This window comes from Ochotona curzoniae, unplaced genomic scaffold, assembly GCF_017591425.1.
Source record: "Ochotona curzoniae isolate NIBS_2020 unplaced genomic scaffold, NIBS_Ocur_1.0 contig_2235, whole genome shotgun sequence".
Lineage (NCBI taxonomy): Eukaryota > Metazoa > Chordata > Mammalia > Lagomorpha > Ochotonidae > Ochotona > Ochotona curzoniae.
Genome location: NW_024465384.1, coordinates 3,012,297 through 3,027,837, shown reverse-complemented (window position 1 = coordinate 3,027,837; position 15,541 = coordinate 3,012,297). Strand labels below are relative to the sequence as shown.

The window sequence follows — 15,541 nt, the reverse complement described above, 5'->3', positions numbered from 1 at the left end:
GACATGTGTAGACGATCGGATGCTGGACTGACACTGTACCAACAGTGTCGGGGTATACTTAAATAAGAGACTGATGGAATTATGATTCCTTATGAAGGACTACACTATTGTAACAAAATGGAAAAAAAATCTGACAGGGTGGGAGTTTGGGAGGGGTCTCAGCCTATACAAAAATGTACCACATAATTCAAAATTCAAAATAAAAATATTAAAAAAGAAGAAGGGGAGTGAGGGCAAAGCCCTCAGGCCTCGGGGATGACCTGGAAACCAGCATCCCGGTATCTGCTCTCCAGCTCCGCCTGCCCCATAACTGCACACAGAAGGAACTATGCAGCCTTTCAGTGTCAACCACCCAGGAAAAGCCAAGTTCTTCGCAAAGAGGCCGCAGGGGGCTGCTTCCTACCTGTGGGCAGCTGTGGAGCAGCTTGGGCTTGTAGAGCCAAGTGCAACCCGTGTGAACCATGGCAAACTGACCTGGGAGTGCCTTACTTGTGTTATTTGAAAGATTGTTCTGTTTCCCTGACATTTACACTGCTTCGTTAATTCCTCATTTCCTTTCTATCTGTGCCATACGTGTGTGTGCCAAGGTTGGAACTTCTCAATATAAACTCATTTAAGCCATTAAATGTTTACTAGGTATCAAGTTTCATTGTAAACACTCTTCACAACTCCATAGTTAACTATCGTTTGCCATGTTTTTTAGAAAATTGTTTTTTAATTGTACTTGCAAAATCAGACCTACAGAGACAGAGGAGGAGAGATCCTCCATCTGCCGATTTAATCCCCAGATGGCCACAAGAGCCAGAGCTGGGCTCATCCAAAGCTGAAAACCAGGAGCTTCCTCTAGTTCTCTCATGTGGTTACAGAGGTCCAAGTACTTGGACCATCCTCTGCTGCTTTCTCAGTGTAGAAGCAGGGAGCTGTACAGGAAGTGGAACAGTCAGGAGTAGAATGGGACACTGGGGCCACAGGTGGAGGAAAAAAACTCCAAATACAGGCACAGTTTATCCACACGTTCATCTGGGAAGCTAAGCAGATAACCCTCACTAAAACTTTCCGGAACTATTTTCAATACCCATAGTGTTTCAGAAAACAAGATCTTGTCTGTTCATCCTCTTAAGTCTAAGAATAATTTCTAGTACAGTTTTGGCAAAATAGCATTTGAACACTCCTACAGCATGACTTTTAGCATGACTGATCACTTAGTTGATCTCATGTTATCTGACACTTACTGGGAAAAAGTTGTAGGAAATATTTTAAATAATTCCATGTGGGAAGAAAAATCAAGACAAAAGCCCCAATGTTACAGAAATCATAATTACTCAAGAAATGTCATTTGAACTCGATTATCAAGTTTTCTTAAACCCGCGCGGTTTGTCCCTCCATCTTTTTATGACATTCAGAAGATCCTGGAGGAAAAGCCATGATCTAATTTGCCAACCTAAGTACTAACAACCCTAACCCCCAAAATACCTACCAGCAGCTGAGAAAGTTCTGCAGACTTCTTTCTGGAGAACAATAAATGAGGGTCCTTCAACATGTTCATCAAAAAGGCAAGTGAACTGGGCCTAGTATAGTAGCCTAATGGCTGAAGTTCTCGCCTCGCATATGCCAAGATCCCATAGGGCTAAAGTTTGTGTCCCAGTTGCTCCACCTCCCATCCCGCACCCTTCTTGTGGCCTGGGAAAGCAGACCCTATCCCTGCATGAGAGATGCTGAAAAAGCTTCTGGCTTTGGATTGGTTCTGCTCCATTTGGGGAGTGGAGCAGGCATATGGAAGATCTGTCTCTCCTTCTCTCTGTACATCTGCCTTCCCAGTAAAAATGCGTATCTTAAAAAGAAAAAAGTTAATTAAATTTGTAATTTAAAAAAAACCCATGCAATTTTCTCATAACTGAAGAACCCTAGGAGAAAAGTTATTTAGGCTAAGGTGGAATGCAAATCTTACAGGTGAAATAGGCTGTTCAAGATCAGTAAGTAAGGGATCCACGTAACACCAGTGACCACAGAGTCTGTGCTTTTCGCCTGTTCCAATGAAGAACCCACTAGAAGCTCAAGGCTGACAGAGAGCAGACCAGCAGAAATCACCTATGTATCCCCTGGCACACCTTCAACTATAGTAGCAGACGCCCAAAGACGCCTAAACTAAAAGCAAGCATGTCCCCTACGGAAAAACAGAAGAGCTTCAAGGAGAATGCATGACAGCGTCCATGGGAAAGAATCAAATTTTTTAATGAACAAGATGTTTATATCTATGGTAAAGAGCCCTAGGGGGAGAAAAAAAGCATTTTTATAAACATCTTGTTTTAAAATTATAGCATGAGCCTCACGAAGGAATAGCCATCAAAGAGTTAGCAGTTATGAACTCCAAGAATTGGGTCATTTACCTCTCGGCTCGACGTTTAATCAAAGAGGAACATGCAGAATGCAGGGAACTTTTTTTTATTGAGGCACAACAAGGCATTGTAACTCGCCTGTACTTGAGGCAGTCAGTTTAGTAAGCCGAACGTGAATACAGTTAAGGTTTAAGTGCAAACAACATACATTCACAGCTGGACTCGCGAGGCTACATCACAATTTTATAAAGTGCCAGATTAGTGCTAATTGTCATTCCGCCTGAACTTTTTCACCTTGGGGAGGAAAACAAAAAAAAAAAAGTAAGGCTCTCCTCCTTCCTCTAGGATAAGAAAACATTTTGTGACACCGATCCGTGCCAAGGGCAGGGATGACTCTGCCCTCCACCGCACGCGCCGTGAACACGAGCCTTTCACTGCCAACTCTGTCCTTTCAATCCTGGTACAGAAGGTAGCCTGAGAATGTGGAATACTTCCAGGTGCTGCCGTAGATGGCCCCCCTGTGCAGGCGCAGCCAGATGCGATCCCCCTGGAAGAGCTGCAGGACGGCGTGGTTGCTGGCCGTCTCGTGGTCCGGGGCGCCGTCGTTGGCGTAGGCCGAGACCAGGACCTCCTCATTCTTCATGAGGTTGACGTACAGGGGCACGTTGACGGCCAGCTTCAGCATGTGGAAAATGAATACGTACGTGCCGTTCACCGGGCAGTTAAATCTCCCGAGCTGCAGGTCGAACGTCTCCCCCAGGTTGTTGAGAAGGAGATCAAACACGATAGGCTGGTCCAGGGTCCCAGGCGCCAGGTTGGAGGTCCTGGCTGCCGAGAAGGCCACGCGCATCTGCTGCGGCAACGGGTACACATGCACTGGCAGGATGGTGGCGGCGGGGCTGGTCACGGGCACATCCACGGGGGTCATGCTACGCGAGTCTCCTTGGCCCGAGTCGGCGCTGTTGAAGGTCTCGCTGTCTCGTTCCGGGCTGCTCACCTGAGAAGAATCACTCCACCCTGCTGTTTTATTAGCAATAGTGAGTTTCTCATACTGAGGCAGTTAGCTTTGAACACAATAGTTAACATTAGTCGGCTACTGAAACTCAGACCCGAGACACATTTTATACCCAATCCCAAAGCAAAAGCAATGCAATGCAACTGGATTGTATTTTCCTAGGTACTTTTGGTCCTGGGTTTTCATAATATTGTTCTAAGGCCACAAGAGATTAGGTAATCTTGTCCTTTTTTTAGGGAAGGGAGGCTGTAAAGAAAATGTGTTCTCCAAAGGACTGGGCAACTTCACACAAGTAGTTGAAGTTAACAAAGATTAAAACATTCTCTCAGAATCCCTCAAAATTCATCTTCTACTCTAAGCGTTGGTGAAGAGGCAGGGGTTTGGCACAGCAGTTCGAATGTCACTGACATCCGTCTCCCTTACGAAGTGCCTGGGTGTGAGAGCCTGCTCCCCTCTCAACCCCAGCTTCCTGCTAACACTCACCCTGGGAGGGCCTTGGGGTCCCTGCCATCTATGTGGGAGACCAAGGCTGAGTCTCTGGCTCTAGAATTCCGGACCCAGCCATGCACAGCAGGCATCTGCTGCATAAACCAGTGGATTATAGAGCTCTGTCCTCCGTCTCTACCAGTTCGTGTCAAAGAACTGGGGGAACCCAAGCCTCAGCACAGAAGCCCACTTTTTGAAGGACGTTCTGGGCTGGTTCTCAGACTGGGATGAAGGCTCGTTTTTCATTCCCACGTTAAGGTGACATCACGAAATTTTGATATTTTAATTACACTGCAGAAACACTAGGCCAGACGTACAGAGTGACCACATAGCGACTACTGGCTTCCTACTCAAAAGAAGAAGAATGATGTTTCCTATCACAAATTCAGAATAGCAGAAGAGAAGAGAGAAAGAGACAGAGAGAGACAAAGACAGAATGACTCTTCTGTCCACTGGTTCACTCTCCACATGACCTCAGCAGTCAGTTCTGGGCCAGGCGAAAATCCGAAGCCAGGAACTTCACGCCGTTCTCCCACACAGGTGGCAGAGACTCAAACAGCTCCAGGCACAGAGGCCGGAAGCTGCATGCGAGTCCACCCTGGCACAGAACAAGCCCGGACAGTGGTCATCACCATGCCACCATGCTGAGCCCTTCAGGAAATCTTGACTTTTTCTCCCCCTTAAATTCCATGGAACCTTTAAATAGTCTCACGTTTAAAAAAAAAAAAAATGATTTCACCTACACTACTTTTGTCTGAGTAACTAAAAGTACTGTATCATTTTCTTAAAAAAAAAAAATACTATCAGCCTGCAATGCCACATGAAACCACGTGCAAGGAGGCAGGAATGAAAACCGTTTCTAAGTTTCTACCTGTTTCTAAGGTTCAATTAGGCTCTGATGGGAAACATTCTTTTTAGAAATCACACACTTCTGAGCAAACTGACAGCTGGCTGCCTAACTTCTCTAGTACCATGTCTAGTACCGTGACAGCTGGCTGCCTAACTTGTCTAGTACTTGCTTCTCTAGCAAGCAAGCCGGGCACCTCAGCACAAGGACAGGGAGCAGTGTGGCCTGCAGAGAGCCTGCCACATGCACGAAGAGCTCGCCATGTGTCTGGGTAAGCCACCCACATAACAACCCTTACCTCTTGAGTTTGCCCGAGGACCACCAGAAGCCCCTCCTCGCTTATAACACTGCTGGAAATTCTCCTGAAAGGAACACACAACATTCACCTTGGAGGACTGTCATCAGTGACTGCACAGCATTACAGAGTGGTCAATAAAAGATTCAAGCCCCTCGGTTCTCCACCAACCACTCCTGGAGAGACCGGTCAAGCAACAGCAAGGGTGGCAATACTGGCTTCATCTGTTAACGAACCTGCCTGATTGGAGCATTAATACTTAGAATTCTATGTGCAAAGCACACTGCCAGGGACAGCACCATGGTACACCGGTTATGCCCCAGCATGCAAGGTCTGGATAAGGCTCCGGGCTCCTGGCTTCTGCCTGGCACATGTATCCCTCGCAGATGAGGGCATTTAGGGAGTCAGTCAGTAGGTGAAGATCTGTCTCACTCGCTCTAATTCTCTGCCTTTCAAATAAATAAATCTTTAAAGAAAAAAAAAAAACTTCCTGGGTTGTATGGACAAAGCCAGCCTCCATATAACTCTGGAAAAGCAGTACCAATACAGGAAACTGTAGCAAAGTATGCACAATGACTGAGTCAGCTCCTATCCCTTCCCAGCAGCAACCACTAATTTCTTAGGTTTCTCAGGAAAACACATAGAACAGCATATCCAAGTATTGGAATACTGGGTTACTAACAGGCCTGGTTCTGAACCAATCAACAGCCCGCCCTCGCGTGGTTGCAGAAGATCCCGGGACAACAACTACACATGCCCGCGCCACGTGCTCATGACCTGTTCATTTAATCCTCAGAGTATCCCATGGGAAACCCTCACCACTCCTAACTGAGGCCCCTCCTAAGACAGCGGCACTCTGGGGAGGAAGCTGGTGCCTGTAGTACGGGCATCCCATATGGATGCTGCTTCGAGTCCCAGTTGGCCCGCTTTAGATCCTGCTCCTGTACCTGGGAAAGTAGTGGAAGATGTCCCAAGTGCTTGGGCCCTTATGCCCACATGGGAGATTGGGAAGAAGCTCCTGGCGTTGGCCTGGCCAAGCAACGGCCTTTGCAGCCATTTGGGGAGTGAACCAGTAGATGGAAGGTGACTGTCCTCCCTCACGTAATGAGGCTCTCCGAGGGCAGGCACTCTGGGTATCACCTCCAGCTCACACAGGCCCACCCATGGCCACTGCTTGCCACATCCTCATCTGCCCAGCACTCTGAGGAGGACAGGCACCCTGACATGCCCAGCACCCGAGCTCAGCCACACAGCACAGGGCAGAGTGCCACTCAGCTCCCCGCATGACTGCTGGGCTGGCATGGGGCGGTGCTCACTGCCCAGGTCACAAGGGGGGGTCCATCTGCAGACGGCAGCCTAGGGAAAGGCAGGAACCCAAGGCACAGAGTCCACTGCATGCATGCAGCTAGACATCACGGGCCACAGCACCTGCACATGCTGAGACACCCCCAACTGCCAGGCCTGGTGTGGATTAAGCTTACAGTCAGACACAAGAAGCAACAGGACGCCCGCTGAAACATCCTCCTGCCGTCCTTGCATTGTATGCAATAAAGAAAATCTGCCGAGCCATTCCAAGCAGACCTCAACCACGATACAAACTTAGAGAACAGCATCACCACACTTGACAGGGAAGCTACAGTCAACTTAAAGACTGGGGGCACTGGGCACGGCGGTTAATACGCCACTTGCGAGTTCAGATCTCGCACCAGCATGCGTCGGTTTGAATCTCTAAGTTCAATTCCAGCTTCCAGCTAAAGCCTGGGGTACGGGCATCCTGGCCGTTAGCAGGCGACAGCCGAGTACCTGGCTCCCAGCCACCCTCCCAGCCCTCTCCTCTCACAGGAACACTAGGACTGAGTTCATAGCTCTGGGCTTTCTCCAGGTCCACCCCTGACTACCATGACTATTTGGAGCAGTTAATCAATGAAGGGACATCTCTCTGCCTTTCAAACTAAAATACAGAAATGAAAAAAATGTTTTTAAAAAATGATGAGCTTCAGAGTTAGAAACAAAAGCTTCTTCTAAGTTCTCCCACCTACTTTGCAGAGTGACCTCAAAGTTACTTAGGCTCCAGTTTTTCTTGTAAGTTGAGGTGAACGTGAACAGCATGATTAAAGACGGGCCTGACACCCTTGGGAGCGGCAGTGCCACCTAAGCACCAGGGGCAATGAGGACGGTGTCAGTGCAGCCCTCCCCAGGAAGTCCAGGCTGTTCTCAGACTAAGAGCACTTTCACGAAGCCACCGATGCTGCTGCCCCAGCTGAACCACAGCGGACCACCAACGCCTGCTGCACTGGCCGTGAGGGGCACGGCCTCTTACCCTTTGCGAATACGGGGACCCGGGATAGTCTCGGCCTTGGAAATGCAGCTGGCTGTAGTTTCCATTGGAAATGGAGGGGAGGCCTCTGTAAGTATCAAAGCCTAAGGAGTAAAAAAGAGGGCAGGTTATAGAAAAGCAGGGATAAAAAAAAACCCACACCGAAAGCCTCAACAGTTCCCATTCTGAACTGTTCTAAAGCTCTGTTGATCCCACAACACCATCCCGGGCGTCAGGCCTTATGCAGGGACTATAGAACTGCAGAGCCAAACAGACAAAATATCCCGCTTTCTAATAAGTCAGGCTTAGAAAGATGCTACGAATGGGAGAGGGACTCCCTCCCCCCCTTCTATAGAAGATCCAAGCAGAAATCTCTCCACCTTGCCCCTCTCTGGCTACGCTTCCTGTGAGCATGTTTCTGTGGTTTCCTCAGATTTCAAATAAACTTTACTGAAACACAGATACATAAAAGCATGGAAAAAGAAATTTGTACTGCTGGAATGCAGGTGGAGGTTGAGGGTGGTACTGTAATCAGTTATTTAGAGCCTCTTTCCAGAATATTCTCGCTAATACTAAGCAGCCACTGAAATATTTAACAACCATACTGAAATTTAACAGTATTACTCTTGGAAGTCGCATTGTAGGTTTTGAAAAAAAGAAATTCTATGTTCTAGTCTGTGGATACAACAGCAACACCTAGAAAATAAGCATTGATTTAAGGCACTTTTTACCAAAACAAATTAATAAAAAGAAAAAGAATTTATTAGAATATGAAGACAAAATTTATGTCCTTCGAAACAAGATGGAAGCAGGCTGCTGTGATGCGGCCAGTCACGCTTCACGTGGCACACTTGGCAAGCCATGCTGCAGTGCCCGCTCCAAGCCTTGCCCGCTCTGTTTCCAAGCCGGCTTCCTGCCAAGGCAGCTGGGCAAGCAGCAGATGATCCCCACGGCCAGCCACGGGGGAGACCCAGAGGCACTTTCAAGGTCCTGTATTTGGCCTAGCCTAACACTGCCAGGGCTGCTGCAGAGATGGAGAAGAGGGAGGAGTAAAACCGCAGAGGGAAGATCTTTGTCTCTCCCTTTCACTCTGCTTTTCAACTAAATCAATCTGAAAACAGAGGTCACGATTATGGTGCAGTGGATGACGTCTTGATCTGTGACACTGATATCCCATATGAACACACCCATTCAAATCCCAGTTGTTTCACTTCAAATTCTGCTTCCTGACAGCGCGCCTAGGAAGGCAAACCGAAGATGGCCTATGTCTTAGCTTCAGACACCCACATGGGAGACCAGGATGGAGCCCCCGGTTCCTGGCCTCAACCTGGTCCAGCCCTGGCTGCTACGGGCATTAAGCTCTCTATCTCCATCTGTCCCTATATGCCTTTCGCATATATTTATCTTTAAAAGCCAACAGTCAGCCCTCATCATCCAGTGGCCCCCAGAACCCAGGTGCTTTTCCTGCAGAAAGCAAGCTCCTCAGGCAGGGCAGGTACATTCCATTATGTATCAAGCATTCTCCATCTTGTTATCACAGGCCAATGTGGAAGGGAACAAGGCAAGGCAGAAGCAGGCTCCACGGTCAATGTGCAAACTGCCAGCGTGACCGAGCTTCAGGCAGGGCCTACCTTTGTAGCCACCCGGCGAGCGGTAGGAATTGGTCAGTAGCCTGCCTCCGCGAGCACATCCTCTCACTGAGCCCCGGCTCCCGACGAAGGGCTGGGCAGCTCTGGGAAACACGCCGGTCTGTGCTGGGTAAAAGGCAAGGCTACCATTGCTTACTTGAATAGTTCCATCGGGATGATGATTTGCTGCTTAAGGAAACAGTTCAAGAGTCCAAGAGTTAACAATCACAAAGGGCCAATGCGCTTACTTAAAAGTGAGGGGTGTCAAAACCCATCACACTGCCTTCAAAATAAGTGTGTACATGTGAGAACACACACATGCAGCTATATACGGATGAAGGAGAGCACAAAGTTGCCTGATAAAGGAAGGTATTCTGGCACACGCCATGACACGGGCTCACATGAAGACACCGTACCATGTGAAATAAGCCAGCTCCGAAGGACACTTGTTGCTGATCGCGCCACCTATTTGAGTCCTGAGAGGGGTCGGGTTCAGAGTGAGAAACAGATGGGGCTAGTGCTGTGTTGTAGCAGGTTAAGGTGTCAGCATCCCGCAAGGAAACTGGTTCAACTCCCAGTTGCTTCACTTCTATCCGATTCCCACTGAGTGCCCGCACGATGTGCGAAGCTCCTGGATTTGGCCCAGCCCAGGCCCAGCCTCTGCAAGCCATTTGCAGAGCGAACCAGCAGGATGGAACAGTCTCCAAGCAGTGGAGGGGAGGAGAGCAGGAAGAGAAAGTTGATGGAGAAAGAGGAAGGTGACAAACTTCTGTAAAACACACCATGCTGTGGCTGTAGTTAATGCCATAAAACCATATGCCTAAAAATTGTGAAAATGGTTATTTTTGTGTTGTACATATTTAAACAAGGCAAATGTTCCAGGTTCTGGAGTAAAAGGAAAAGAATTCTAATTAGAATTCATAACTCGGAAGACATGATGGAACCACCTTGTCGGGTGAGAGTGTCAGTGCCAGGCAAGAAGTTACAAGAACGCATCAGCTGGCTGACCCAGGGCTCTGAACACCAGTGCACACCCTGGCAAGGGCACAGGGTCACAAAAAAAAACAACACCAATGTGGAACGTTGACACCTGCCGTCTACACGTGCTTTTCAATAGAAACGTGGATTTTTTTGTTTTTCATGATTTATAACAGCCCAAAAGATCAAATGTTCTCCTATCTCTAGGGAAATAGCTTTATAAGCACAACAAATTGTACCTTCCCATTCATTATTGTTTCAGCTACAAGGAAAAAGGACAGGCGTTCGGTGTATCATGTAAGATACAGCTCAGGACACCTGCAGCCCATTGAAGGGTTGCCTGGATTCATGACGTGGCTTCACTTCCGATTCCAGCTTGCTGCCACTGTGCCCCGAGGAGAAAGTAGGTGAAGACTCAAGGAACGTGGGCCACTACCACCCTGCAGAAGGCCATGGTAGGGCTCGTGGTCTCTGGCCTCTGCCTGGCCCACTCTGCTCTAGTGGCTTGGGGAGGTGGCCAGGGGACAGAAGAGATTCTTCTGTTTCTCTCTACCTTTTAAATCACCTTCAAAACATTTTCTTTATGATTTACTTTTATTGGTAGATCAGATTTATGGAGAGGACATGGAAAGTTCTTCCATCTGCTGGTTCATTCCCCAAGTGGCCACAACAGCTGGAGCTGAGCCGATCCAAAGCCAGAAGCCAGGAGCTTCCTCTGGGTCTCCCATGTGGTCGCAGGGTCCCAAGGCTTTGTCCTCTACTGCTTTCCCAGGCCACAAGCAGGGAGCGAGATGAGAAGTGGAGCAGCCGGGATACAAATCAGTTCCCACATGAGATCTCAGCAGTTGCAAGGCAAGGATTTAGCCATTGAACAATTGTGCCAGGCCCCCCAAAAATTTATAAAAGAGCAAGGAAAACAGAAAAGGCCAAATAATTATGTTTCTGCATTTTTCTAGGTATTAACAGAATGGTTTCAAAACCTGCAGGAAAGTACATCAGCGTCTAATCTACCTCAATCACCATGGATAGTAATCAGTCTGTAACAGTATTATAAAGGAGCCTGGTGTGGTAGCAAAGCAGGCTAATCCTCCATCTGTGGTTCCGGTATCCCATTTGGGCACCAGTTCAAATCCTGGCTGCTCCACTTTCCAGCTCCCTGCTAACGGTCTCGGAAAACAGTGGAGGATGGCCCAAGTCCTCGGGCCCCTGCATCCATGCGAGTGGCCAGAACAAGCTCTAGGCTCAGCTTTGGACAGGCCCAGCTCTGGCCACGGCAGCCGTTTGGGGAGTGAACCAGCAGATAAAAGATCTGACTCTCCTCTAACTCTTTCAAGTAAAATGACAAATCTGCATTTTTTTAAACATTAATTTTTTTTATTGGAAAGTCAGGTTTACAGAGAGGAGAGACAGACAGACTGTCCATCCCTTGGTTCACTCCCTAAGTGGCCATAACGGCCGGAGATGAGCTGATCCGTAGTCAGAGGCCATCAATTTTTTTCTGGGTCTCCCATGCGAGTGTAGGGTCCCAAGACTTTGGGCCATCCTCAACTGCTTTCCCGAGGGAGCTGGCAGGGATGAGGAACAGCCAGGACGCAAACTGGTGCCCACATACCGACACATGCGGGGGGGGGGGGGTGTTAGCCACTAGGCTACCCCACCAGACCCCAAATAATAACTATTTTAAAAATATACTATGGCAACCAACTGAGTACCACTGCTACACAATTAACATGGACATGTGAACTGAATGATACAGAGGAACTGTTCAAGGGACACGTGAAAACAAGAGCTGTCCCGCTCATGAAAGAATGCCCAGCATTCACTGCAGGTTGCTCAGCCACTAGCTCACCACCCAGCCTCCTGACCACTGCACGCCAACAGCTTACCAGTCTCCGGGGAAAGGACAGTTTGCTCCACGTGTATAGCTGGCAGCTGGCATTGGGGTGGGGTCTGTGTGCTCGCTGTAGTGAAACTCTGATTGTAGCCCGGTGAGTAAGGGGGGTCCTTCATCTCTTGTTCTTTCCGTGGAGGCAGAGGCGCGTTCGCATTAAACACCTTCAAAGACAAGGGTACACCGAGCCACCTGTGAGGCAAGCTTAGAGGTGACAACAGTCAAACATTGCTCAGGCCAAGGGCCCGGCAGGCATCTCTCGCAGGACGACAAAGGGTCGATCAACACAGGAAAACGTGCTCCGTGGGCCCAGGCCTTCGAGGAACGTCAACGAGCCTCGGGAAGACACCATCTCCTACCCACCGAGACGGCTATCATACAGAAGACAGAAACGGGCAGTGGGGAGCTGTGCAGACAGCGGAACCATCGCACACTGCCTGCAGGAACGGGAAGCGATGCAGCCGCATGGAGAAGGGCACAGTGGTCCCGCAGGAAGCTCAGTGCATCCCCCCCGCCACCCAAGGATGAAAAAAAGCAGGGACTCAGACAGACATTACTCCCATCAGACAAAGGTGCAAAAAACACCCCCATCCATCAGCAGACAGATGAACAAACAAAACAAGGTGCGCACACGCAAACCACAGAGCCCTGGTGCACACCCTGGCGACACCCATCACCCCGGGAAACACTACGCCGGGTGAAATGAACCAGAGCCTGGGCGACTCTCCACATGTGGGGTACTCAGACCAGGGAAATTCATGGACCCCAAAATGGAACAGAGGTCACCCGTGGCTGGGGGAGTGGAAAACAGCGGCTGACAGCTTAACAGCTAGGGTTTCTGTGCGAGGCCATAATCAAGTTCTGGAAACATTGGAGATGGCTGTACGATACTGTGAACACAGCCAGTACCACAGTACTGTGCTGCACCACGGGCGAGAAAACATCCTTCTACGATGGTATTGTAAGTTTGTGGGAAAATGCAACGATAACTTTATTTTAGTGTTGAAACAAAGCTAGAAATTTATGCATTTTTTTGTGATATGGACTTTTTTTTAAGCATCTAGATTCCTCATGTTGGACGCTGACAGCCAAGAATAAAAGTTTATGTTCTCCCTATTACGTTTTCATAGTACTGGAGGGCAAAGTGCTGGCACTTCCTTGGGCTTTTCCACGCCCCAGCCAGGGTGTATACAGGATTCCCGGGGGCCCCTCCAGCAACCCCCACTCGGCTCCCTGTTCCTCAGAGCAGGCTCTGCTCTCTCCAGACCTCCCACCTCCCTACGAAAGCCAAGGGTCCCGAGCACCAGGTCGCTTCCATTTTCAGGGCTGCAACCCTACAGCCTGGCGGCAGGACTTCCTGTATAACAGACAACCTGTCTGGGTTGGGGAGCTGTCCAACAGACAGGTGTGAGCCACGAAGACCCAGAGCAAGAATGCAGAAGGAGTCTGGAGGGGCGGGGCGTGGGCAGACCCCTGTGTCAGGCTGGGGACCCCACCCTGCAACGCGGCACTGCGTGCTTTCAACCAGGCTCAAGGAAGTCAGTACAACTGAGGCAGCAGTCCTCTGGGGACAGGAATACAAGGCAACTATATTTATTTTAGGGGCCCAGGGCCACATGGGAGTGTGAGCGAGCCATGGCGTCAGCAAGCAGCTGCTTCTCTGTGGCTGGGGCTGTCCACTCCGGCTGCATGAAGGGCTCCATTCACCACTGTGGGGCACCAGGCGCCATCAGGAGTGGCCCCTGTTGGCTCATGCTGGTCTTTTTCTCCCCCAGAATTGTCTTATACTAAAGTTTTAGCAATGCTGGGGGGAAGGTGGGCATGCCCCCAGTGTGGTAGTATATCAGGCCAGTCTTCCGTCTGAGGCACCAACATCCTATGTGGGTTGTGGTTCAAGTCCACTTCTAATCCAGCTCCCTGCTTGTGGCCTGGAAGAGCAGTGAAGGATGGCCCAAGTCCTGAAGCGCTGTACCCACGTGGGAGATCCAGAAAAAGCTCCTGGCTCCTGCTTTGGATTGGCTCAGCTCAGGCCATTGTGGCCATCTGGGAGTGAACCAGCAGATGGAAGATCTCTGTCTCTCCCTCTAACTCTTTCAAACGAAAACTGTATCTTTAATAAATAAACCTTTTTTTTAGAAGTTTCAACAATGACAGAACTACTGCTAGAATGCAGGTGAGGGCTGAGAGCAGGCGCAGGGGCGAGTTGTGCTGGTGCTGAGCTGCCACTGTGTGTCTTGCGTCTCTTGTCCCTGCGGACCATCCCTAGTATGCCAACAGCAGGGATCAGAAGTCTGTTCCTGGTGCAGCGTCTCAATGATGGCAGGCGGGTCCTCACGCTAACCTACCACTTGCACAGGGAAGCAAGCTCAGATCAAATGCCCTGTCAGACCTGGAGAGGCCGTGCAGTGACTACTCTGGCCACATGGAAATTCTACCACCCCCAGGACCACTAACCCAGGGTCCCAGCAGCAGATGTCAAGAAGCAACGGCCGTGCAGGGACAGTGCGCTGCAGCCACAGCCGCTTCATACTCACGGTCTGCATAGCTTGGAAGGGTGCAGTGTTAATGGTCACTGAGCTGCTGCTGCTTGCGGGAGGGGACAGGGAGCTCTGCTCAGAGCCCTTGGACATGGGCACGCCAGGCGAAGACGGCCGCTTGCTGGCGTTTACGGCGGCCTGGGGAGGACAAAGGCCATGTCAGCCAATCACCTGTCACGTAACGGGCAGCTAGCTCCCACTAAACCCCAAACTGGTGGAAGTCAGCAAGTTCTTTACGGTGGCATTTGAACACAGGAATGCAGAAGAACCGCTTTTGCTTACAGTTCCAAATCTCAACTGCTGAGGAGGCACAGCCGTGCGTGCTTTGTGCAGCTTGCTGACCAAGGGAAAGTGTCTTCCCGGCATGCGGGCCTTGCAGACCTAGTCGTGGGCACCTCGGAAGCCACTGCTGCCCCCAAGCCACACTGCGGGATTTGGCATCAGGCGAGCCTGGAGTGACCTTCTCTACATTAAATCATCCTCCTCTACAGCCGCGGACTCTTATAAACACCAACACATCATAAACCCCAAAGCTGCCTGAAATCTGTCCCTAGCACACAGCACAGCAGACAACTTGGGGTGACCCGGTGACCACTCCTCTTCTGCCAATGATGACCCAAGATTTCAACTGGGAGCAAGTCGGCACCACAGAAAATGACTGTCTGTATTTGACTGAATACACACTGTTACACAATAGTTAACTCCTAGAATAAGACCTAACCGTTGCTAAATGATCTCACCCCTAAATATTCACCTTCTGCCACTATGCCTCTATCAGATGCATCTGTTCAAATCTGGCAGACTAAAATTTGGAACTGGAAGCACAAACATAACATCATCAGAATGCTTCTGATGGAATTACTCAGAAGAGAATAGCTCATTCCAACTGAGCCCGTGCTAACCAACATTGCCAAGTCACTGTGTCTTTGCTGATACGATAAGTGGCTTTTCCCCTAAATGATCCTCAGGGCAAGCACACTGAGAAATGTGGCTGGGCCTATCTTAGACTTTCATCCTTTTCTATGTTCAAAATTAAGGAAATGAGGGGCCAGCCACCATCCCATATGAGGACCAGTTCTGGTCCCAGCTGCTCCGCTTCTGATCCAGCTCCTTGTTAATGGCTTGGGAAAGCAGTGGAGGATGACTCAAGTCCTTGGACCCCTGCACCCATGTGAGGGATCTGGAAGAAGTTCCTTACTCCCAGGCTCGCA

The 15,541-nt window shown here is 49.5% G+C and overlaps 1 protein-coding gene across 16 annotated transcripts in view; it reads right to left on the bottom strand.

The window, feature by feature from the left end:
- Positions 1-2,436: 2,436 nt before the first annotated feature.
- Positions 2,437-15,541, bottom strand: part of CAPRIN2 (caprin family member 2) — a 45,766-nt gene continuing 32,661 nt past the window's right edge. For 2 of the 16 annotated variants that reach the window (XM_040972251.1, XM_040972255.1), the window contains 6 exons: positions 14,328-14,468; positions 11,789-11,957; positions 8,928-9,113; positions 7,300-7,400; positions 4,983-5,046; positions 2,437-3,356 (listed from right to left, as the gene is read on the bottom strand). In XM_040972251.1, coding sequence (XP_040828185.1) covers positions 2,788-3,356; positions 4,983-5,046; positions 7,300-7,400; positions 8,928-9,113; positions 11,789-11,957; positions 14,328-14,468 — 1,230 coding nt within the window. In that variant the 3' untranslated portion in view covers positions 2,437-2,787. Of the gene's footprint in view, positions 3,401-4,982; positions 5,047-7,299; positions 7,401-8,927; positions 9,114-11,788; positions 11,958-14,327; positions 14,469-15,541 lie in introns of all 16 variants that reach the window. The other 14 variants (XM_040972252.1, XM_040972256.1, XM_040972254.1 and 11 more) reach the window with 10 other exon arrangements.